General features: G+C 38.2%; 2 protein-coding genes and 1 long non-coding RNA gene across 4 annotated transcripts; all 3 read right to left on the bottom strand.

Moving 5' to 3' along the window:
* Window positions 1–2257: 2257 nt before the first annotated feature.
* Window positions 2258–3500, bottom strand: LOC309867722 (olfactory receptor 4F15; the record flags this gene model as incomplete). The annotated part of the gene is made up of 1 exon (XM_082736789.1): window positions 2258–3500. The coding sequence occupies one exon, from the start codon at window positions 3498–3500 to the stop codon at window positions 2550–2552; it is 951 nt and encodes a 316-aa protein (XP_082592915.1). The 3' UTR covers window positions 2258–2549.
* A 3761-nt stretch (window positions 3501–7261) lies between these two features.
* On the bottom strand, window positions 7262–8085 carry LOC309867822. The gene is made up of 2 exons (XR_014313338.1): window positions 8012–8085; window positions 7262–7849 (listed from the first exon to the last, which is right to left on the bottom strand). It is a non-coding gene; the product is annotated as an uncharacterized lncRNA (long non-coding RNA).
* A 4740-nt stretch (window positions 8086–12825) lies between these two features.
* LOC309867748 (olfactory receptor 4F6) lies at window positions 12826–26450 on the bottom strand (the record flags this gene model as incomplete). Of its 2 annotated transcripts, XM_082736817.1 has the most annotated exons (2): window positions 12826–13653; window positions 26355–26450. In XM_082736817.1, the coding sequence occupies 2 exons, from the start codon at window positions 26448–26450 to the stop codon at window positions 12826–12828; spliced, it is 924 nt and encodes a 307-aa protein (XP_082592943.1). The 2 variants fall into 2 exon arrangements, with proteins under 2 accessions (XP_082592943.1, XP_082592944.1); XM_082736818.1 differs by lacking the exon at window positions 26355–26450 and having other exon boundaries at window positions 12826–13755.
* Window positions 26451–26672: the final 222 nt, after the last annotated feature.

Below are 26672 nucleotides of genomic sequence, written 5' to 3'. Positions count from 1 at the left end.
CATTGTCATGTATACTCGTTGAGATATCACACAGCCCTTCCTACTGGCATTTTTGTTAAAGCAATCTTGGTGATGGCATGCCCCCCAGCCCCTCCCAGAAAGGTACAGCTAGGGATTATCTAAGTAGGTTACACATAATAGATCCATTCAGATATCTTCTTGAGCCTTTAGGTTCCTTCCTCTACAATATATCAAGGGAAATCTGGCATTTCAACTCCCTGATAGTAGTGAGTGACTTGTACAAAATGCTCCATTGGTTTTACATACACAAAAAATATTTGTGAATTTACTAACCCTATAAATACTGGGTTTTGGTGGTAAGGAAGTCTCCAGAGGAAGCCCACAAGAAGGGATTGTTTCCAAGTAAAGGAGTTATTCGGTTATCTTTTATTACCAGAGATGAATTATAGTGCAAGAGTTAAGATTACAGATCCTGCATCAAAACCACAAGGCTTTGTGTACAGTGTGATTATTTAATACAACTTGAGAATGTTTAAAATCTTCATGCCTCAGAGCCCTCCTGTGTAAAAATGGGGATAGTGAGAGTATCTACTCCATAAGATTCAAGGTAAAGCCCTGAGAACAATACCTAGTTTGTAACAATCACCATTTGAGTCACCTCACTTATTCCTCCCCTAGAACACAAATGATGACAGACAATCATAATTTCATTGCCTCATGAAGGAAACTTCAATTGGTGTGTGCATCCCATTCCATTGTCTAGTAATTTTGTTAAATAACAAGCTGCTCAATGTATGGGGGGAAACCCTTCATGGATATTCTATAAATATTTCATTTTTCTGAAATATTTTAATTTCTCTTTCTGGGAGAGGTACAATGATCTTAGTGTCACTTCCTTAAGCAGAGTAAAAGTTAATCAATGACTTCTTTCCCACAAAAGAAATACCATGATTAGTTGTAAGTATCTGGGGGGACTTCAGGCCTACAAAATAGAACTTAATCAAAAATCTCTGGTTTCATTTCTTTTGATGGCTGCATAGTATTCCATTGTGTATATATACCACATCTTCTTGCCATTTGCAACAACATGGATGGAACTAGAGCGTATCATGCTTAGCGAAATAAGTCAAGCAGAGAAAGACAACTATCATATGATCTCCCTGATATGAGAAAGTGGTGATGCAACATGGAGGTTTAAGTGGGTAGAAGAAGAATAAATGAAACAAGATGGGATTGGGAGGGAGACAAACCATAAGTGACTCTTAATCTCACAAAACAAACTGAGGGTTGCTGGGGGAGGGGGTTTGGGAGAAGGGGGTGGGATTATGGACATTGGGGAGGGTATATGATTTGGTGAGTGCTGTGAAGTGTGTAAACCTGGTGATTCACAGACCTGTACCCCTGGGGATAAAAATATATGTTTATAAAAAATAAAAAATTAAAAAAAAAATCTCTGGTTAACTCTATAGACAAAAGAATCCTGCTTAATGAATTCTAAACATGTTTTTCATAACTAATGCAATAGTTTAAGATTCAGCTTTAGTAGGACCTGAACAAGAAACATATGGTCATGGTAGAAAGTAAGAAAAGATTTAGAAATGATAAGGAAGTGCTCAGTGCTCACTGAGAAATTTATAAGAAAAAAGCAATACACATAAGTGCTGTAAACTCTTACATTAGAGAGACCTATAAGAAAAAGCTGACAGAGTAGACTATGTTCAGAAATTCAAAATGCAAAACTGATTTGAAAGTGAATGGACACTGACATGCAAACAGGGTCAAGGCTTCCAGTGCCTGGCTCTCTGATAAATACTGTTCTAACATTGTGCTAAATGCTATCACCCCTCATCTCCTGGGTTATAGCTAGTGCAACCGAAGGGATTAAAGGCAATGATGTTGGGGCATCTGGGTGGCTCAGTGAGTTAACCCTCTGCCTTCAGCTCAGGTCATGATCTCAGAGTGGTGGGATCGAGCCCTGCACTGGGCTCTCCGCTCAGCAGGGAGCCTGCTTCCCCCTCTCTCTCTGCCTGCCTCTCCACATACTTGTGCGCTCTCTCTCTCTCTCTCTCTCTCTCTGTCAAATAAATAAATAAAATCTTTTTTAAAATAGACAATGAGGTTGGTAATCCAATCTATCTTTAAAATCTATAATTCTCACATAGGATTAAAAATTTCTTACACTGCCACATAGAGAAAACAATCTAGCAACAAAGAGAATAAAAATCAAGGTATAAACTCAAGCAAGCAGATGGAGGATAATATAAATGCATAATTTGTCTATCAATAGAACAATATGTTTAGGAAAAACATCAAACTTCATTATTTACTCAATTACATTATGGCATTCTCCTAACCCTGTAGGTTTCAAAACATATATTATTCACTTTTTAGAACTTTGACATACATAGTATCAAAGAAAAACATGACTTCTAACTTAATGGTGAAATAGATACCATAATATCATAGATAGTAGATCTCTAGACATATAAGATGTCCTAAGTGTAATGGATTTTTCTGAAATTGCATAATGTCTTTTTTACAACCAGCATGAGGGAAATCCGTGATTTCACATCTTCATAACCATCTGTTCATGAAATCTTCCTGTAACGCACAAGACGACCACACAGTCTCCTCATTGCCACTTTCATCTCTCTGTTCCTGAATGTGTAGATGACTGGATTCAGAAAAGGAGTGATAACTGCATCAAAAATAGCAAGATATTTATCCAGGTTTGATGTGGGAGAAGGCCATGTGTAGAAAAACATCAATGGCCCAAAGAACAAAACCACCACAGTGATATGAGCCGACAGTGTGGAGACAGCCTTGGATGAACCACCAGAGGAGTGTTTCCAAACAGTAAACAAAATGAAGACATATGAAAAGACTAGCAGGATAAAAGACCCCACAGAAATGAGCCCACTATTGACAGTAACCATGAACTCCAATTCTTGAGTGTTTGTGCAGGCAAGCCTGAGGAGCCGGGGAAGGTCACAATAAAAACTATCCAATACATTAGGGCCACAAAAAGGCAAATCTACCACAGAAACTAATTGAACCAATGAATGGATGAGGCCAATGACCCAAGAAGTTACTAAAAAGAATAGACACATCTTTGGGCTCATGATGCTCAAGTAGTGCAGAGGCTTACATATGGCCACATATCTGTCAAAGGCCATGGCTATAAGCAGCACCATCTCTGTGCCCCCAACTGCATGGCTAAAGAAGATCTGCATAATACATCCACAAAAAGAGATGGCTTTGTGCTTCTTAAAAATATCACAAATCATTTTAGGGGCTGTGATTGAGCAAAACAACATATCAATGACAGAGAGGTTAGCCAGGAGGAAATACATAGGGGAATGCAGATGAGCATCCAAGGTTACAGTGAACACAATGACAAGGTTTCCCATCATGCTTGCCAAGTAGAATAAAAAGGAGAAAACAAAAAGGAGAAGTTGGATCTCCCATGAATTCGTGAGTCCAAGGAACACAAACTCTGATACTATCGACTGGTTCATTCTGTCCATTGCCTCAAACATCAGGATCAGTTTTCATGTTTCCCTAAAGGAAGACAGAAAATGGAAAACAATTGCCTAGGCAAGTATTAGTGTTCACAAAAGGAAGTCTCCAGCCCATGAAAACAGTCATATTAAGAACTTCATAGCCAAATAATCTTCATTACATGTACATTGGACTTCTACTTATAGGAGCTAGCTGGCTCCCAATACCAGCATGGATTCAAAACTGCTACAACTAAGTGAATTTCATCTCTGGACCTGTTTCCCTTCTGTTTTCTTCACTATCACATGGCTATTTCATATTTCCTCCTCCCCTGCATTCTACTTCAATAACATACAATGTCAACTTCAAATACTTTTGACTATGATTTCTTATGAATGGATAGGATTTGAGCCACTTATATGAACCACCTAACAATTCATACACGGCACATAGCTTTCAAAGTCTCTGTCCCATTAATCCTCTTGCTTACTTAGACTTTACACATCTTCTTTCTTTCAGCTTTCAAAATTTCTCATTCTATTCTCTACTGTCCCATTTTCAGTGTCCCAGTTCAAATCCTCCCGCCCCTGTGAAATCTTCCAGATATGCTTCAGTCTCTCTACTCTCTCTGCACTGTTAGTGTTGATTTCATTCTGCCTCTCCTGATTATATAAGTTTCCATTTCTCAAATTAATGGATAGTCTCTTGGGTACAGGAATCATCTAAGTTCATATGAGTATACCCTACCTCCATCACAATCACCAGTTGTGACTAACACAACGAGTTATTTAATGAGTGCTTCACACTGACTGAATGAAGGAAGAAATTAAAGGGACTGAAGAATGACTCCTGCAGGGGCGCCTGGGTGGCTCAGTGGGTTAAAGCCTCTGCTTTCAGCTCAGGTCATGATCCCAGGGTCCTGGGATCGAGCCCCACATCGGGCTCTCTGCTCAGCGGGGAGCCTGCTTCCTCTTCTCTCTCTGCCTGCCTCTCTGCCTACTTGTGATCTCTGTCTGTCAAATAAATAAATAAAATATTAAAAAAAAAAAGAATGACTCCTGCAGTTAAGAGAGTTTATCTTAATCCACCAAAGTTCACATTAATCATGTATTTTGTGGTACCAGTCAGGAATTATCATAGGATCCCAAGCCTCATCATGCAATTGTTTAGCTACCCAACATAATTATTTCACAAGAGAACTCTATCACCAAATGAAATATGGAGTCTCAACTGTTAATTTAAAATAGCCAATAGAAAGACTTTTATATACTTTTCAAATGGAAAAAAAGTTTTATCTTTTAATTATACGTACTTCCCAAAAAATTCACAATTTCTAACATAACACATGAATTGCCCTGAGGCAAATAATCTCCACTAGTAGACGGATAAAGATAGTCATTGAATCCCCAAAGATAAGAACTCTGCCACATTAACAGTCTTTTTTCCTTTTCAAAATGCACTTGGAATGGTTAAAAGAATAAAGGGAAAAGAAAACTGGTGAAAATAGCCAGACAGTATCTGTGTCTGCAATTGAGAGAGGGTCACAATTAGTTAGAGGGATAATGGGCACAAAAAAGAACTCAGGGACATTAGCTGAATTGCAGCAGGGGTAGCTAGGACACAATTACAGTTTTTTAAGAATTAAAAAAAAAAAAACTTGCCAGGAATAAATCATCAGAAGTCCACTGCTCAGTGGCTGTTTCTGATTTAGTACAACTCCGTGACTCCATGTTAAACCAATGAAATAATTTATATAGAAAGAAGTATACAAGGTGACCTCCTCATTATCCCAAAGTCAGTTAGTGGGAGGGTTTACAGAGTATCAAGAACCCATGGCTCCCACTGAATGTTCTTTGCCTGAAATAGAAATTTGTATTAGTTCTATATGTATTCATTCTCTGTTTCTGCGGTAACAAATTACTTTTTGGCTTACCAAAACACAAATGTGTGATCTCACAGTTCTGAAGATGAGAAGGCCAAAATGGGTCTTCTAAGCTAGAATTGAGATGTCAGGAGACTTGCCTCCCTTCTAGAGGACTAAGGAGAGGATCCAGTATCTTCCTCTTCCAAGTTTGCCTGAATTCTTTGCTTCATGACCCCTTCCTCCCTCTTTAAAGTACATCATTGCAAATTCTGCCAACTATCACCACATATCTTCTCTGACTGTAACCACTCTGCCTCCCACTTGTAAGGTGGGATTCATAGGACTACAATATCCAGATAATCCAGGATAATTTGGCCATCTCAAAGTTCTTAATCACATTGACAAAGTCCCTTGTGCCATGTAAAGTAATATATTCACAGGCTCGGGGATTAAGACATGGATATTTTGGGGCCAATATTTTGTGACACCACAACTTCTCACAAGTGAACAAATGTTTTAGGGGGAAAAGAAAACCATATCACTAAGCAATGAATCTGACAGAGGAAATTTCAGAGAGCCTGTCACGAAGATGGAAGAGATATTGAAGGAGGACGAACTGGTAGTGCATTGGGACCTTCTCCCAGAAACTACACCTTAGACACTGACTCCTATTATATCCAGGACCAAGTCTAGCCAACTAATATCCACTAATGGTGAGGAACCAATCTTGGGATTATCCCAAGATAATCAGCCAACCAATATGTTCTTGGACAACTAGGTATACAATTTAGTCCTGAGTGCTTCTTCAAATGATTTTTAAATGACTTTTGTTCATTAAGTCAGTAAATATTTTTGAGTGCCCAGAATGCCAAGCATCAATCTGGGCAATGAGAATACAACATGGACAAGTATTCCTGCCTTTGTGAAGTCCATATTCATGACAGAAAATGCAATTCTGGTCTGTTACATACAAATTTCCTTCCCTAGAAAGGATAAGAACACTTGAAGAAATGCTGTAATTTATCAAATACTGAGGAGTCACAAACACTCTGCTGCTTTCTAGTTCAATTTCCACATTCACAGAGTCTCCTCTTAGTATTCTGACTGACTTTTTTATCTGAATTTTTACATCTATGGTTTCTATCACAGTAATTTTTAATGGCTTTCTGATAAATATGCATGGATTTTTATCTCCCCAAATATGGTACAAGACTGTTGGGGCAGAATTGGGTACCATAATTGTTTTTTCTCACTGGAAACCAGCTCAGAAATGCTACTGGATGGATTTCTTGGCTAATTCATTCATTCATTCAACAAATATTTACATAGCAGTTATCAGGACAATTTTAAGTAAAAGCTGTGTAAGCCATTTTATGACTTAAAACCAAACCTCCATATCATGAAATATGAACTAACTAATCAAAAATTTCTCTAAGAATGGGCAGAAAATGGGCAAAAAGCATTCTTTCTTATCACTAAAGGGAATAGTGTGTTATCCAAAACTCTTCCAAGGTCTCCATGAAGTGGGAATAACAGTGAGAATATACTGTGACCTAAAAATATAAGTGGTGTTTCCTCCAAATTGAAATGTGAAGAGCAAAAACAAAAACAAAACAAAAAAAACAAGCCACCACCTCTGGGTGGTTCAGTCAGTTAAACATCCAACCCTTAATTTCAGCACAGGTCATGGTCTCAGGATCATGAGATGGAGCCGCAGGTCAGACTCCACACTGAGTGTGTGGAGCCTGCTTCAGATTCTCCCTCTCCCTTTCCCTCTGTTCCTTCACCCATCTCACTTGCTCACACACTCTCTCTCTTTCTCTCTAAAAAAATAAAAAAAGAAGTAAGATGATAAAAGAAATACTGAGAAAACTGTTAATAAGTTTGTAAGAAATAAGGTTAACAAAATCAGAAAATGATTTATTGAGCCATGTATTTATTTTTTTATTTTTTTATTTCTGTGTAAAGCTTCCATACAAACAGTCTAGCCAGAAGGCAAAAAGGACAATTTTGGAGTAAAAGAAAAATACATTTTTAAAATCAGAAGGGAAATTGATAAAAAGGTGACAAGAAGGAAGACAGCAGGACATTGGGTTTTTGAAGGCAACAGGAGTCCAAGATGATCAGTTAGGGGAAAAATTGTGACGAACAGTAGAAATGGCAGACTGGAAGCTTATTCAGATAATGCAATCTCAAAAGTCATCTCAGAATTGTTCCTAATAGGATTAGAGTTGCTTTCTTGTTAACTAACATACTGCATCCCCTAGTTTTACTTACATTGCTTAAGGGAAAGGTGCCACATTAAGCTATTATAGACAAACAAATAAGTTACCAGATGGCTCTCCTTCACTGAGATCTTATGTGTGAAGAAATGATTATTTATACAATGAAGAAATAACTGATTCATTTTAAACCTGACTCATTACCCAAGAAGGATGAGCTTGAGTTGGTTGCTGCAGAAGACAGGGCAAGAAGAGATGAGCTGAGGAGGAGAGAGCCAGACTCCAGGAATGAGAGCAAAATCTGAGAACAGAAGGATAAATGGGCCAAAGACAAAAGGTACCTACTTTACATCCCGAAAAGAACAAAAACAAAAAACAAAACAAACAAACAAACAAACAAACAAAAAAAACCAACAACAAAAAAACCACACAAAATACTACAACTAATAAAAGGGAAACTTACCCAGCTCCTATCTTCAACTATTCAAATTTCTCGAGTGCCTCTCCAGTGCCTCTGAGATACCGTCTCAACAGCTTCTAGAAGGAGACAGTAGGTTCTGGGTGCCCAATCAACTTGAGACCTTGCAGACTTCCATGGAAAACAGCGCTGCTCCTTTAAGGCCATTGCCATTAGAAGATATTCCACTCTTGAGTTCTCTAATTCTGGTCTAGCTATTACACTCAAGAATTATGACACAATTACAGCCATTCTTTATTTAGACTATGTAAGTGATCATGGCATGCAGAAAATCCAGATTCTGCAGCATTAAATGGAATCATCGTTTATTTTTAAACTTCTTAAAATTTAAATTCAAGTTAGTTAACATATAGTGTATTTTTGGTTTCAGGGGTAGAATTTAGTGATTCATCAGTTGCATTTAACACCCAGTACTCATTCCATCAAGTGCCCGCCTTATAAAATCCTCATTTAAATGTCTTGATTTAGGGCACCTGGGTGGCTCAATTGGTTAAGCTTTGGCTCAGGTCATGATCCTAGAGTCCTGGGATGGAGCCTCAGGATACCTGCTCAGCAGAGAGCCTGTTTTCTTTCTTCTCCTTCTGCTCTTCCCCCTCCCTCATATTCTCCATTTCTGTCCCGCTCTCAAATAAGTAAATTAAAATCTTAAACAAATAAATAAATATATTGATTTATATGGAATCAGAATTTGGGAACCCCCTAAGAATAGATTCATGGGAATTTTACATTTTAAAATATTCTGGGGGGAAAAAGAGTGAAAACGGCTCATTATCCCCAATTAATAATATCATTCAGTTGGAAGAGATCTAAAATTATGTTCTGACACAGTTCCTTTCTTTAGTTTCTCCATCCTGGATATGTCAGTTTACATGGTTTGAAAATTCATTTTCTTCCTTAGCATCCCACTATTTATAAATGTAATAGACCAAAGTTTCATCCTTACAAAAAGAAAATCTCTCATCCTTTCAAGTAAGCTGATGGTCACTTAATTCTTTCTCTGTGAACATAAAGACATTGTCAGCAATTCCTTCAGATAAATATTTTATATGCTTGAACCTGGTAAAAGCAAATAAAGATCACTCATCTGTGCCCTCCAGTTTTAACCACCTCAATTCCTTTAGTCTTCCTTCATAGGATCATCTTCTATCCCTTCATCCTTGGCACTCTGCCTAACCACCCCCATTTCACCACCAAACATCTTACTGCAGTGACCTAGAAAAATTCTAACAAATATTTAAAGAACGCAAACAAAAGCAGGAGGCTTGATTACAGGTTGTAAAACCTTACATATTTAGTTCCCTACTTTTTCTCCACCCTTCCAACACTTAATTTTAACCTACACTACATTAGTTTAGTTTAGAGTGATTTAGTTCCCTAGATATTTTTCTTCTAAGCAAGTTTTTAATTATTCTTTCTCCATCATGATTCTATGAAATTGGGGTTTTATTTTTTTATTTCATTTATCACTTATACCTACTTAAGGTTAATTCAGTTCTTTGTGTTGACAACCATTTGTATTTATTCTCCTACTCTACTTGTCATCTCCCCAGCACCACCTGTTTCTTTCTGACTCTGAGCCAAAACATAATTGAAATAGACAAACAACAAAACATTACCGGGTTGTTTTTTTTTTTATCACTGAAGTTTATCTAGTTCAATACCTTCATCCTCTTGTCAACGTCATTCCATCCTTCCCTTGGAGCTATTCCCAGACTATTATCACAAATGCACAGAGGTATATAAAATATTTCTAAAAATGGAAAATATAGCTAATTACTTGAACCAAGGGATAGTGACCAACTAATCAAGACAAAATTGTCTCCTAAAAATATATTCATTGTGATCATAGCAACAAAGGAAAGTGTTCTAAATGAGTCATAGCAGGGAGGAATGACACTTCTCTTTAAGAAGTGTCAATTATGGGATGCCTGGGTGGTTAAGCAGCTGCCTTTGGCCCAGGTCATGATCCCAGCATCCTGGGATCGAGTCCCACATCAGGCTCCTTGCTCAGCAGAGAGACTTCTTCTCCCTCTGCCTCTTCCTACCACTCTGTCTGCCTGTGCTCTCGCTCTCTCTCCCTCTTTCTCTCTCTCTCTGACAAATAAATAAATAAGAAGTGTCGATTATGGGGAACCTGGGGGGCTCAGTGGGTTAAAGTCTCTGCCTTCAGCTCAGGTCATGATCCCATGGTTCTGGGATCCAGCCCCACATCGGGCTCTCTACTCGGCAGGGAGCCTGCTTCCCCCTCTTTCTCTCTGCCTGCCTCTCTGCCTACTTGTGATCTCTCTCTGTGAAATAAATAAAATCTTTAAAGAAAAAAAAAGTGTCGATTATTTCTCTTTCGATTTTTTCAAATAATCTCTTGATTATTATCTCTGCCACTTTAAATCCTATGATGAATAATAAAAGCAACCTTAGATAATTTAATCATATTCACTTTCTGAGAAATTAATACAAATTACTTGGAACAGCCTGATAAATATCAAATTTCTCTGTATATAAGTAGGAAAGTAGGAAGTAGGAAACTGAAAGAGAAAAACTAAAAATTTCTAAGTAAAAAATAGCTGCAGAAGTAACATGTTGTGAGTCACTTCTCTTTCATTAAGGTCACCTAATAAATGAATTGAGCACGTTTAACATCATAGGGGTGGCATGTATGTATTATATACCCCTGGTACGATTAAATTAAAAAGCCACTTTATAGTATTCTTTACAAAAAAACAAAAATCCCAGTCTAATTCTGAGGGACATTTTCAGACAAACCCAAATTAAGGGACATTTATAAAATGCCTGACCAATACCCCCAAAAGCTGTCATAGCCATTGTAAATAACGTCAGACTGAAACACCCTCAAACCAGACTATGTTAAGAAATCATAACAAAATGCTGTGTGCTTTCCTACATTGAACTCTGGAAAAGAAAAGGACATTAAAGGAAACACTGGTGAAATCTGAATACAGTCTAGAACTGAGTTAACAGGAATGTACCAGTGTTGATCTCTCAGTATATGGACCACAGAAATGTAAGATGTAAGATGATAACATTAGAAGAAACAGTTGAAACTGAAGCTGGCAAGTGCTATATAGGGACTCCATGGAATACCTTTGCAACTTCTTGGTAGCCCTGAAACTGTCCAAAATGAAAGCTCTATTTAAACAAAACAAGAAATCAGAAAAGAAATGTAAACATAGGGCCAAATAGATTTATTAAGTGAAAATCATTCACGAACATGTGTTGAAGCTCTGCTATTTGACATATATCCAAAAGACAAGGTGAATAATATAGTGGTACCCATCAGTGACAGCTTAACAGCTCAATAGAGACATGAAACTTAGCCACCGAGGAAATAAGATCTAAAGTGACAGAAGGCAGCAAAGGACCAGGAGCCTGGCAACCTGGACTCTGGATTTAAATCTTCCATATAGTCTCTTTAGGAAGTTGAACTAATTAACTAATTTTCCAGTACCTGAAACTTTTTAAAATAGGGAAACTCTATGAGATGATTTACCTTAAATGTAAAAACCCATGAGAACCTCCCTAATTGAATTTTAATAATTTTCTTAAGTAACTGTGTGTGCTCTATGAACTATTATCTTTCAGACCTAATCTATCCTTCATACTCTTGCCAGGATGCAGGAGCTAAGGCTCTACAAACCCATTTCTTTTTGGCCAACTCTGTCATTTAGGGTCACTAAAGGGAGACTACAAGGTGGAAGAGGAAGGAGGGACTTCCTTGCTCCTTCCTGTTTGCTGCCTGTGGGCTTCCTTTCTGCTCACCATGCCTGTGAGCATCACCCAACCACACTGTTCACCTCAACAACCTTGGTTTCTTTCCCAGGCAACAGCTGTGTTCCAACCTTAGAAGAGCTCATCTTCTCAGAAACACCTGTGTTACCAGCAGTATCCTTGCCTCAGGGGTGGTGTCCCTGCCCTTCTCTAAACTCAGAAACCCTAGCACCAACCAAGCAGCAGCTCTTTCTCAGATATGTGAGTTTCAACTCCACGGATCCTTCTTCCAAGATTTTAATAGCTTTTTATTTTTAAATTTTAGTAATTCTAACTTCTTCCCTTCGTTTTCCATCCCAAGGACTGAGAGCTGCTTCCTACAAATGCTATGTCTGTGATACCTCACCATTCATCCACTTTCAAAAACTAGTTAAAAGATTTACTTAACTAACCATTCTTTACACTAAATTTTTCCTTTCAAATTAACTGGTATGGTTAATTTGTCTCCTTACTGGACCCCAGAGAAGTCAAATTAGCAATGGAACAATGAGGGAAGCTAACAGATAATGAGCTACAAACATAGAAAACAAATCAGCTATATAGTAAGACAAATCAGATGAAGGAAAAATTAATATTTATCTTTAAAGTAAGAGAGTCTACTGACATGGGGAAAAAAGAAAATGAACAGTGAGCCACATATTGCCTTTCAAAGGGGATTGTTTCATGTTTATACTAATTCTGTTTGGCACCACATCAAGGTAAGACCACTGGTGAGATAAGAAAACCATGACCACGGTGCCTGGGTGGCTCAGTCAGGTAAGTGTGTGACTTCAGCTCAGGTCATGATCTTGGGGTTCTGAATCCAGCCCTGCTACCAGCTCTCCTCTCAGTGTGGAGTCTGCTTCTGCCTCTCCCTCTGTCCCTCCCCCTGCTTGTGTTCTCTCTCTCTCTCGCTCACTCGCACGCTCTCATAAACAAATGCAAGAAAACCATGACCTGTAAATCTCTTACAAAAGCAGAGTCCAGAGAACGACATCACCATGCAATCCTCCACATGTTTAAGAGGCTTTACTCTAATTCACAAACTGAGAACATAGTCTCCTCATTGCCACCTTCATCTCCTTATTCCTAAAAGTGTAGATGACCGGATTCAGAAAGGGAGTAAGAACTGCATCAAAGATGGCAAGGAACTTATCCAGATGTGATGTGGGAAATGGCCACACATAGAAGAAAATTAATGGCCCAAAGAACAAAACAACGACAGTGACATGAGCTGCCAGAGTGGAGAGGGCCTTGGACATACTCCCCAAAGATTTTTTCTGAACAGTCACCAAAATAAAGGTGTAAGAGATTATTAGAATTAAAAAGGAGGCCACAGAAATAAAGCCACTATTGGCAGTAACCATGAATCCCAATGTGTTTGTCTCTGTGCAAGCAAGTTTGATAAACCGAGGAAGGTCACAAAAAAAGCTGTCTAATTCATTAGGCCCACAGAAAGGCAAGTCCACAACAAAAGCCAGTTGAGTCACTGAATGAATAAGGCCAATGATCCAGGATGCCACCAGAAATAAAATGCACCTCCGTGGGGTCATGATGGTCAGGTAGTGGAGAGGCTTACATATGGCAACATATCTGTCAAAGGCCATGGCGATGAGCAGCACCATCTCACTGCCCCCAACTGCATGGATGAAGAAGATCTGAACTACACAGCCCCTAAAAGAGATGGTTTTGCACTCTCTTAAAAGATCATAAATCATCTTGGGAGCTGTGGAAGAGCAAAATATCAAGTCGATGATGGAAAGGTTGGCCAGCAGGAAGTACATGGGGGACTGCAAACGAGGGTCAGAGGTCACAGTTAGCACAATGAGGAGGTTTCCCATCAGGCTGGCCACATAGAACACACAGGAAAAGAAGAAGAGAAGGAGCTGGATCTCCGGTGAGGTGGAGAGTCCCAGGAACACAAACTCCAACACCACTGAGTGGTTGCCTTCATCCATGGTCTCTGTCAGCAGTGACACCTCTCATGCCACCTGAAAGAGGAGAGTAAAGAGAAACTGTTGTAGGAAAAAGGCACGGAACTTCATCTTGGGCGATTCAGTCATTGTCAGAAAAGTAGACCAAGGCTCATGTGTGCTCTTGGAGACCACTGTCACAAAGCAATTCAGATATCTTTTTCATGTGTTTCATAACCACAATGCAAAGCAAAGAATAAGGATCCTTTGCTTACTTAGATTGGTAGTTCTGTTGTATTTTTTCTGGCATTGTTTCATAATCATATCTCATAGATGACTGAATTAACAGGCTTTCAAAAATTACCTAACTACATGAAACAATGCAGTGATGGTACATTTCATAATTTGGACATATCACACTGTAATGTTACCACATCCATGACCACATTGGCAAGTCTATGAAAATCTTTATAAGTTTTCTTTGAAGACATGATCTGTAAATTTCTCATATCTGTAAATTAGCAAGACGAGTTATTTAGGGAAAAGAAGGAAAGAGTAGAGAATGCCAGAGCATGGCACTCACCATCCCATAGGAGAATAAGTTCTAGTGAGAGGGACACTGTTATGGGTTCTGTGGAGGGGATTCTGCATAGGGGCCAAGAGAAGAAGGAATGTGAGACCAGAATGACAAGGATAAGTCATAAATGCCAGTGGAAGTCAAAAACTAAAAGTGAAAATATCAGTCTTTGCACATGGCTCTCTTGACATATATAAAAAAACTTAACCTCATTCTGAATTAAATAAATGTTTGCTAAAACAGCAAGACACTAGTTTTTCTTATGACATTGGCAGGGATTTGAACACTTGACAATATTCAGAGTTTGATAGGAAATGAGGAAACAGATAGTCTCATAACTGGTGGTGGTAGAATAAACCGATAAAACATTTACCAAATGGCAATACCTTCCAAAATTGTCAATGCTCAAATACTTTGACAGTGATTCTACTTCTCAGAAAAGATATTTGGATATATGTGTGTTGCACAGTAACGAAGTGAACAAAGAAGAGATACAGACTGGTGGTTGCCAGAGGGTAGGGGGGTTGAAAGGATGGATGAAATAGGTGGTGGCAGTTAAGAAATAAAATTATAAAATCAGTAAGTCGTGAGGATGTAATGCACAGCATGGTGGCTAAAAGTCCGTAGGAATGTATTGGCTATTTGTAAATTGTTAAGAGAGTAAATCTTGAAAGTTCTTATTGTGGCAATCATTTTGCTCTGTATACAAATATTGAGTCATTATCTTCTACACCTGGAATTGATATAATATATCAATTACACCTCAATTTTTAAAAGATACAAAGAGTTAAGGGGCCCACTCTTAGTTTTGGCTCAGGTCCTGACCACAGGGTCTTGAGATTAAGCTCCAGGTGGGCCACAGGCTCAGCACAGAGTCAGTTTAAGACACTCTCTCACTCTCTCTCTGCCCCCCACCCTGCCATGTGCACCATCACTCTCTCTAAAATAAAAGAAAAAAATCCTTTTTCAAAAGATACAAAGATGTTTACTGAAGCATTGCTGCTTATAAAAAGCAAAAGCCTGAGAATAACTTCAATGTGTAGAAATAAGGAACTAATTAAATAATTTCTATTAGATCCCATCTATGGAATACTGTGTAGCCATTTATTTTGCTAAAGTTGACCTAAATGTACATAAACAGGATAGACAGGAGGAAAGTGGGCAGTTTCTTACATTCATGTTATCTGGTTTTCTAATATTTATACCAAAAAATAATTATATACATAAAATTACATAAATTACAAAACAGATTAACAATGCCTCAGTTTATATGCAAAAAGAAAAGGTAATAATAATTACCTCTAAGAAGTACAAAATTATCCAGGAAAAGGGATCTTTTGCTTTTCACTTATAAGCTCTTACCTACTTACATTCTTGCAGTAAACATGTCAATTTCACCTTTACAAAAAAGTCAGTGTGTGGATCTGGAAAATTATACAATTTGTATCTTCTGGATTTGAATCTTCCAAAGATTACTTCATGATGTATCTTCCAGCAAAGATCAAAGCTACACCTAAGATATTTGTTAACTTTGTTATTATACTCCTTCCTAGCCCTCCCACTCTTAGCTGAACAGCCTCCTCTTCCCTGGGCAGACACTCAAATGGTATTTACCCCTCCCTCACAGACACTCAAATATTCCAGCCCATGGCTTCCCCCCGCGTTTTTCCCTCAGTCTGCAGTGCCCAGGTCTTCATTACATCTCTCCAGTTCACCCCGTTCTTCAACTGCCCACTCTGCAAAAACCCTTCCTCTATGAAGTCCTCTTTGATCCTCTTTACATACATGGGGAAAAGACAAATTTTTCTTACAGTCTCGTGACAAAACCAGACACATTAACAATTATAGCATTCTGTTAATGCTCTAACAAAGACCACTATCTAATTCTCCAATGCTATACATAAAGGTTTCTAAATCTATGTTTAAAAAATACCCTTTTTAGACTTTTTCTTGATGCTGGTGTTAATGATATTCACATTGATAAAAAGCAGTTCAGCTCAGAAAAAGATTCCTTTTACAGGGATCATCACCAGGTATCTCCTCCCTGATGCAATTCATCCAAGAAAATGATTGATCCTAAATTACCCTCCCGGAAGCTGACAGCTATTCCATCAACGCTTCCAAATTTCACTCCATCCCAAACCCTTGTTAGTTTTACACAAGACCTTATTTTATCTTCCCCATTTGGGGAAGATAAAATATAATATCATATTACATATGATATATATTATATATGTTATATATGAAATGTACACACACACACACACACACACACACTGGATAATTCCTAATATAGGCAAAAAGCTGGAAAACAGGATGGTACACTCATTGGTGGCCCAGCTTCTTAGCCAGTGTTTCACTTTCTGCCTAACTGAAAACTTGAGGTCTCTAGGGGCCATACCTCCTATCAATCTCTACTTTTTTTTTTTTTCATTTTTAAACTTTTTATTTTTTATATAAACATATATTTTTATCCCCAGGGGTACAGGTCTGTGAATCACCAGGTTTACACACTTCACAGCACTCACCAATCTCTACTTTTAAATAAAGACAGAATAGTAGTTTAAATCTGATTTTTTCCATGCGAGCAAGTGAAACTGGCCTCTTAACTCCTTCTGCAAAAGGAAAACACAGTATCAGTGGTGATCAGCAACTAAATTCCAGGGCACCTTTGTAGTGTCCCAAGTGTCACAACTGTTCAACACACAGCATTGACCACTGCCCACACCCCCACCACAAGCCTACAATGTAAGAAATTAGAGATTCCTCAGAGATCATCTAGGGACCAGTTGACTCTCTTCTCTCCTCAGGTCTACTCATTCTTGTGCTGGCCAGGCACAGACAGCAAAAAAATTAGAAGTGATGTCGGCTCACCTCCAACTCAAGCAAGGATGATGATTCTGGAGTATTTTGAAAGTAGATCAATGTTGAGATCACTCAAAGACTGGTAGTCCTCTCCTTCTGAACCTGAGTCTCAAATTAATAACCAGGTTAAGTTTAAATCAGAGTTACTGGAAAAGAATAAAATTCATGGAGAAACCTCTCAATCTCACCATCCTATGGGTTTCTCCACTAGTTTGCTCCTCCGGAGATGTGTAAAGAGTGCTCAGGACAGGGGCGCCTGGGTGGCTCAGTGGGTTGGGCCGCTGCCTTCAGCTCAGGTCATGATCTTGGGGTTCTGGGATCAAGCCCCACATCGGGCTCTCTGCTTCCCTCTCTCTCTCTGCCTGCCTCTCTGCCTACTTGTGATCTCTGTTGGTCAAATAAATAAATAAATAAAAGAGTGCTCAGGACAGGATAGCACAAAATGTACAGAAATGCGCACTGGGCTGCAAGCTGTCCGAGTGATTGTTTCTACTGCTATCAATGCAGCAAGCCCTGTAGAAGACTGTCCTTGCAGGGACCAGAATGAAACTGCTAGTGATTGTAAAATCTGTTTATTTTAGAGTAGGAAACCCCAGGTGTAGGGAGGATAAACAGCATTACTCAAGTGAAGGAACAAGCCGGTAGTCGACCCAGAATCCATATGGTTTCTAGACAATCCAGGGGATCTCCACTACACCACACCTCTTTTTCTGGAATGGTCCAACCTGGACCTCCAGTGTGTGGCCCAGGAAATCATAATAGAGCAAAGCTACTTTCTTCAGCATTGTCCAACATTCTTCTGGCTTTATTCCCATTGGACTCAAATATTCTGCTCCTACTATATTCTGGAGTCCAACACTCAAGACACTTCTGCAAATGTCACTAGAATAACTCTTCCAATACAGATCATGAAGTGGCAGTTTGACTCCACTCATCTTGCTGTCTTCTCTATTTTGGTTGTGAGTTTATCTGCTATAATCTCCCTGTTGAGTAACAGAATGGATTCGTTTCTTCTAGTTGTTTAGATCTCCCTTCTCACTGTTCTGTGTATTTCCACTTGAAGTTCTCGTTTGCATCAAAGACTGCATCCACCTCTCTAACTCACCTGGACCCATGTCAAAATGACCATGGACTCAGATGACCCCAGAATGCAGAGCTCTTGCCTTTGGAACGTTATTATCAGCTGGCATAAAAAGCCCTGTGTAATGCCTCCAAGCAGAAAACACAGCTAATTAGCAACACTGGAACGTTACTTGAGCATTACTGTAGAGACCTGGGATTGCCACTGTAGTACATTTAGCCAAGGGAATTGTGTCCTAGAACCACAGAAATTTGGCCACAGCAACCAAAGGGAAAAGTTTGTAATAGGTCACTTGAGAGGAGAAGGAAAGGAGCCTAAATGAAAAATATACACCTTCAAACAAGTGAAAATAATCTTAATGATCTCCATAGGCAGGAAGAGAGAGAGAAAGAGGAGGTAATGCAGGGTTCCAATGTGGCACTGACCATCACCTATGTCCCATTAGAAAAAATAACTAACATAGAGGTAATAAGATATGCAGATGTTCCATAAAAAGTTAGCTAGTCCTTTATTATGTGTGTGATATGGAGAGATGAAGAGGGTGTTCTCACAGCAACACAAGGGGATGAACCCAAATGATAATGGAGTTGGGGTGAGGCAAATCACTAGCGGTTTAATCTCTCATAGGTCAGCTTCTTAAAAAGAAACATCAACAAAACAGAAAATCTCCTCCAGTTATATTGTCTGTCTTTACATCAAAAGTATGCAGAGGATCAGTGATGTGGCCACTGATAAACTATAATTACATAGAGCACTCTGTCACTTACCTATTTCTGTACAACAAAGTAGCTTAAAACAAGGACATTCACCTGCTCCTGACTCTGCAGTTACCGCTGAGCTCAGCTGGTCAGGTCTCATGCTGATCTCACCTGGCTTTTCTCATAAGGTATCAGTTATCTGGCGGCTTGGGACTGGGGGTTTAAGGTGGCCTCATTCACATGTCAAGGCACTGGGCCTCTCTCTCCAAAGGGTATTTTATTATTCAGTAGTCTTGCACAATTTCCTTCCAGGGTGGTAGGAACATTGCAAGACAACAAAGGTAAAAGGTGCAAAGCAAACTATGCCTCAATTCCGGAATTCATGCAATATTGTCTTTGCCACATCCCACTGGTCAAAGCAAGGCAGGAGACCAGGCCAGATTTCAGTTTGGGAAATAGACTCTACCGCTTGACAAGAGAAGGTGTAAAATATTGTAACCATGTTCTTCAATTAACTAGAGGCTCCCTATCTACTCATTGTGAGTTGTGTTTATTGGCTAAGTATCAGTTAATCTTAATAGAAGGAACTGGTATGTGTCCTATATAGTTTCATGGTGCTTTTGCTTCAAATAATACTAACTCAAAGTAATTAACTCAGCAGCTCTCTCCCATTCCTGTATTTGTTTTCAATTTAACTGGTTTAGAATAATTAATTATAATGTCTTAATGAGTTTATATCCTGATACTATATAAGAGACTAGGTTAAGCCACATGACTTTCTAGAGTTTCCTGTGTACAGAACAAACCAGCCTCCTAATGGTCGAAGAATATTCAAGAACACTGAGGCAGAGACACTGCCATTTTACTTGATTGGAAAGGAGCCTAGAGTGTCTGTGGGATAGAAATTTCTCACCATCAACATGTAAGAACTGGATGATGAGTTTGAGTTATCCTAAAGAGGGCAATTAAATGCATCTGAGAGAAAGTCATTATGAAAGCAAAAAATATCTGGTAAAGTAGGCAAGACTAAGCAAGCAAGTCTTGTTGTCAGAGCAGGCAGTAATCCCAGGCACAGAGCTAGCGTATACATGACCAGCCTTCCAACACAGCCTCTCCACCATGCCCCTGTGCTCTCTGGGTATGATAGGGCTGTGAAACAAAGAAAAGACCTGTGATACTAGAGCCCAGATCTCTTCTGTGGGAATTCCTTCACAGAAGAGGCTCTGAGGAACAGCATAAAGTAAGGCAAGACCAACAGTCCAGGGCAGTCCTCCAGAGGTTCAGACAACAGCTTGTGGGCACCTGGCCATCAGCCTTTTGGGAGGGGTGGGCAATGACCTAAGCAAAGAACTGTATGCCACATTGGCCTCTGTCCCTGAAGCAGAGAATGGTTACGGCCTGGCCAACAGAATGCAGTCTGTGCTTGTAGGAGAATCTTCCCACCAAGTACTCTTGAGAGAACAGTTAGCGGGGAGAACCCAGAAAGAGATTTAATTTCTGCTTCAGAAGCAGGTCAAAGAAATGAGACTTGGAATGTTGTGGTAAATATGACACATTCATACTCAGCAGGGCCTGCACTTGGTGTTTCAACTATCTCATTTTTACTTTTTTAACTTGATTGTGTGCCTGCTTATTGAAGAGCATGTGTAGACATAAAATGTTGGATGCCTAGATAAATATTTTACTTAAACCAAACATTGTCTTTTTACAAAGCGAAAGATATGGTAGGTTTATGAAATTAATGAACCTCTTTCCCTTCACCTAGAGATAGTCTCTACAATAAATGGTGTTGGGAAAAGTGGATACCCATGCGCAAGAGAATGAAATTGGACCCTTAGCTTACACCATTTACAAAATCAACTCAAAGTGAATTAAGGGCTTTAAGCATTTAAACATAAGACCTGAAATTGTTAAACTCCTGGAAAAAACATAGGGAAAATCTCCTTGACATTGTTCTGAGAGATGATTTTTTTTATTTGACACCAAAAGCACAGCCACAAAATCAAAAGTAAAAAAGTAGGAATGAATCAAACTCAGAAACTCTCCACAGCAAGGGAAACAATCAATACAGTAAAAAGGTACCCTACAGAATGACAGAAATATTTACAAATGATATATCTGATAAAGGGTTAATATCCAGAATATGCAAATAACTCATACAACTGCATGGCAAAATAATAATAATCTGATTAAAATGAGCAAAGGGCCTTAACAGATATTTCTCCAAAAACATTAAAATGGCCAACAGGTATATGAAAAGATGCTCAAAATCACTAACCATCCAGGAAATGCAAATTAAAACCACAACAAGATATTATCGCACACCTACTAGGACAACTATTACCAAAAAGTCAAAAGATAACAAGTGTTGGCAAGAATGTGGAAAGAGAGGGAGCCCTTGGACACTGTTGGTAGGAAGATATACAGTATAATCCCCAGGAAAATAGTATGGAGATCCCTCAAAAAATTAAAAATAGAACTACCATATGATCTAGCAAATCCCACTCCTGGATATATATCCAAATGAAATAAAAATCACTATCTCAAAAAGATATCCACAATCCCATGTCCACTATAACACAGAAAGACAAGTATTCCATGATCTCCCTTATATACAGAATCTAAAAAAATAAGTAAGAGTACCAGAGAATAGAATGGTTGTTACTAGGGGCTGGGAGGTGTGGTGAAAAGGAGATATTTGTTAGAGTATAAGCTTTCAGTTGTTAAATGAATAAGTTCCTTAAACATAATGTACACCATGGTAACTATTATTAATAATAATGTATATTTGAAATTTCCTAAGAGTAGATTTCAGATGTTCTCACATAAAAAGGAGTGGAGGAGGCATTAACTATGTGAGGTGATGGATATGTTAATTACTGATTGGGAGGTAATCATTTCACAATGTATACATAGATCAAACCATCACATTGTACAACTTAATGTGTATGATTTTTATTTGTCATCATACCTTAATAAAGATGGGAAAAAATAAATAAAAATAAATCCCTGTCCACTAACTGTTAAAATATAGACACGTTTTATTTGATACTTACTAATGTGATGCAGAAACCACCTCAAAATAACCTCATACTAGTTAACTAAGAAAAGAAGCTTTGTGTATACCAGAAAGAGCTGTGCTTGAAGTTTAGTGTTCATTTTTTTTTCTTTATGTTCTTGTTCAAGTACTTTGGAGGAGCCTAATGGTATTGAATTAGTAAGCAATTTATCATTTGTTAAGTCATTTCCAGCCTTTAATAGAACAGTCTTATTAAAATTGCCTCATCCTCTGCCTGGACTACTGCAAAATGCCTGGTTCTAGAAGAATAAAGTAACCCCAGGAGGTGTGTACTCAGGCTTCAGTTTTTTCCTCAGATAATATGACTCTGTTGTGGACTATCTCCAAGGAGTATAGGATGCAGTGCCCTCCCCTCATGCATAATTTTGTATGAGTAAAAGGGACTTATAAAGTTATTTTTTATATAAATTACCTCTGAATCTCAGTCCCTTTGAATAGTAAATAGATCGATATTTTTGAATGATAGATTTAAAAGACAGGAGTACCCCTGGGGATAAAAATATATGTTTATAAAAGACAGGAAACAATAACATATTTTATTGAATCAATGCATGTTTTATATTTATTTTGTGTTATTAAGTAGAGAGAGAAAAATATGTTCAGATTTTAGAAGGACAGGTAAGAGACACCCACCAACTTGGTTGGGTGGTGATTAAGAGCAGGGATACTGGAGTAGAAGTTGTATGGTTTTGCAACCAAACTCTACCACTTACCACCCCTTTGTCCCTGGGCAAGTTAGTGTATCTTTCTGTGCCTCAGTTAAATCATCTATAAAATAAGAATGATAATATTACCTACCTCGTTGCTGTGAGCATTAAATGAATTAATGTATGTTAACAACTTTAAAAGAGTACCTGCCACATAAATGCTCAATATATGTTGGTGACAGTGGAGGTGGTGATAGTTGGACAAAATGATGAATGGGCTTTAAAAAGCTGGTAAGAATCCTTTTGGAGGACAGAGGAGCTATGACAATTTCAACTAAGTTTGTAAATGACATAGTTAAGAGCAACCAAAATGATGATAAATCTGTACTGAATTTTATTTGGAGTGATTACACATCTAAGTTTCCATTTATCAAATAGAAAGTCAAAGAAATACATAATATTTTTAAGTACTCTTTAAGGTCATGAAGAGAAAAAGAAGTATAAACAAAACTTATCAAGAGGGGAAAAGGAACAATTTCATACATATAACATTTATCAACCAAAGGCTAATTGTGCCAAAAAGAAATATCTCTTACTTGGTTAAGCTAAGGTCTTAACATGTAATTATCCTAATAAATATATTTTTTACAAATAAGTCCAAAATAACGTCAGAAAAAGAATGAAGATAGAAGAATGAAATAATTTCCTGAATAAAGTCTGAAACTAATGTAACACTGTATGTTAACTAACTGGAATTAAAATTAAAACTATTTAAAAAAAAATTGGTAAACTGAAAATAAAAGAAGTCTGAAACCTGTCGGTGGTTTAAGAAGATAGATTCAGGGGCACCTGGGTGGCTCAGTGATTAAGCATCTGCCATTGGCTCAGGACATGATCCCAGGGTCCTGGAATCTAGCCCCATGGCAGACTCCCTGCTCAGTGGGGAGCCTGCTTCTCTGCCCCTCCCCACTGCTCATGCTCACTCTCTTTCTCTTTCTTGGTTAAACAAGTAACATCTTTAAAAACAAAGATAGATTCATTACAAAGATCTACCAAAAACTGCTAACTAACAGGAATATGAGTATATATGTGGTATTTTAAAAGAATATTTAAAATAAGTAGGCATTAGGGGTGCCTGGATGGCTCAGTGGGTTAAGCCTCTCTGCCTTGGGCTCAGGTCATGATCTCAGGGTCCTGGGATGGAGCCCGCATTGGGCTCTCTGCTCTACAGGGGGCATGCTTCCTCCTCTCTCTGTGCCTGCCTCTCTGCCTACCTATGATCTCTGTCAAATGAATAAACACAATCTTTAAAAAAAAATTTTTAAAATAAAAAATAAATAAAAATAAAATAAGTAGGCATTAATATAATTTATCATAGTTATTAATTTCTAAATCAACACTTTAGTTCATTTAAAGATCAGAAAGATTTGTCTATAGCCTAAATTATCTTTGGGTCCCAAAAGTTCTAAAGTGCCTGAGTTGTTCAGTCTTAGAAACCATGAAACAGAAACCCTAACAGAAACAGATAAAGGAATGCAGTAATAGTCACTCATGAGATTCTTGAAGCTTACATAAGATTACTTCCAATCCTTGGTACCAATAAGAAAAGTTATGGTAAACACCCTTTAGAGTGTTCATTAGAGTAAAAAAGCAATACAGAGGGGGGAATACTGTGTAATTGTTAATTTTTAGTAATTGATATAAATAAAAGCCATGAATGAGACCATGGGTGAGTGATGAGGTAATCATACAGTTGTAAAATAATGAGAAACTTCTTGTTAGCCTGCAAATAAAGAACTTGGAAACAACAAATAATCATACAAAACTGATACCAATGAAGAGAGTCATGATGTCAGTTGTACTACTTCTGCTATCATCAAGGTCAAAAATATCAGGCCAGAGGAATTGTTTATTAATGAAAAGCTCAAGAATCCAAATTAATAAGTGAGCCTAGATATTTTTTTTAAATCTAAATTGAAGAGAAAAGAGTTCACTATTGAGGTGTTAGATGTGTTAATTATCTTGATCTTGGTAATAACTTCACAGTGTATGTATATATCAAATTACCACATTGTACACTTTAAATGTATACAATTATATTTGACAATTATTCCTCAATAAATTTGGGGGAGAAAGTGTGGAGATCTGATTTTCACCTTGAATCTATCATTTAACATCTCTGTGTCTATTATATCCATAAAATAAATAAGTTGGAACAAATGATCTCAAATTCCAGTTCTAAAATTCCACAATTCTACTATGTAATGAACAGATGTCTAGGTAACCAAAGAAATGGGTTAGTAGGAAACAAACTGATACCTTAGAGGAAAAAGAAAAGTAAAACCAATTGGCATTATGGCAGTTTGATAGTTTAAGTAAAGGATGTTAGCCAGTTCAAAGCAGGGAAAGTATAACAGTGAAAAAGAATAATGTGCTAAATTTCCAGCATGAAATTATTGAACACGTTCTCTGTTTGGCACCTTTCGAGGGGAAAGACAATTGGAAATAGTGGATTAAGGTGGTGATAACTTTGGTTTGACATATTTTCCTTAGTAATTACAGAGGGATGAACAGGAAGCATTTCTTAATTACCCCCCCAAATCAAGATAAAAAATACTCACTACACTGAGTTTTCATAAATATTAAATAAAATAATGTACATAAAACATCCACCGCAGGGTCTGAAACACAGAATTCCCAAAATTAGCTCCCTTTATCATTTGTTAGGATACTAGAAATACAGGGTGACATGGTAAATGCCTAAATGTAACCTAGTACATGAAATTAATAGAGACCTAAAACTTCAATCACTTTATTTTTTCTGTTGTTATTGAGTGTAGAGCTAATTTTTTTTAAGTATTTACTACATCTTCCTGTAACTTACAAGCTGATAACAAAGTTTCTTCATTGCTGCCTTCATCTCCTTGTTCCTGAATGTGTAGATGACCGGATTCAGAAAAGGGGTGAGAACTGCATCAAAGATAGCAAGAAATTTATCCAAGTGTGATGAGGGGAAGGGCCAGGTGTAGAAGAAGATTAACGGTCCAAAGAATAAAACCACCACAGTGACATGAGCTGACAAAGTAGAGAGGGCCTTGGATAACCCACCTGAAGAGTGTTTCCAAACTGTGGCCAGAATGATGATGTAAGAAATAATCAGTATAAAGAAGGAACCCACAGAGATGAGTCCACTATTGGCTGTGACCATGAACTCCAGTCTATTGGTCTCCGTGCAAGCAAGTTTAATGAGTTGAGGAAGGTCACAATAAAAGCTGTCCAGTACATTAGGACCACAGAAGGGCAAGTCTACAACAAACGCCAATTGGGCCACTGAGTGGATAAGGCCAAGGACCCAGGCTGCAGCCAGAATCAAAATGCACATTCGTGGGCTCATGATGGTCAGGTAGTGGAGAGGCTTACAAATGGCAACATATCTGTCAAAGGCCATGGCAATGAGCAGCACCATTTCTGTGCCCCCAATAGCATGAATAAAGAAGATCTGAGATATACAACCTCCAAAAGAGATGGCTTTGCGTTTTCTGAAAAGGTCATAAATCATTTTGGGAGCTGCAATAGAGCAAACTCCCACATCAAGAAAGGAAAGGTTGGCCAGCAGGAAGTACATAGGAGAGTGCAAGGTATGGTCAGTGCTCACAGAGAACACAATGAGGAGATTTCCCAGTAGGCTTGCCATGTAGAACACAGAGGAAAAGAGAAATAGGAGAAGCTGGACCTCCCATGAATTGGAGAGTCCCAGGAACACAAACTCAGATACCACAGACTCGTTGGCTCCATCCATTAGCTCTGCAAGCAGAGGTGACACAAATTTTACCTGCAAGAAAGAGTAAAGAGAAAATCAACTTCATGGGAGTCACTGATTGCAAGAGTTTCAGATCATAAAGAAAAAACATTACCTTACTTCACAAAGTCCAAACACATCTAATATAACCCCTACACTGTAATTGCAGAAAATGGGCAGTAACTCATTGCTAAAAAGTGCTATTTCTAACTCCCTAATCTC

This window comes from Mustela nivalis, assembly GCF_964662115.1.
Source record: "Mustela nivalis genome assembly, chromosome: 6".
Classification (NCBI taxonomy): domain Eukaryota; kingdom Metazoa; phylum Chordata; class Mammalia; order Carnivora; family Mustelidae; genus Mustela; species Mustela nivalis.
Note: the sequence above shows the minus strand (reverse complement) of the source record. Positions and strands in the feature narration are given on the sequence as shown.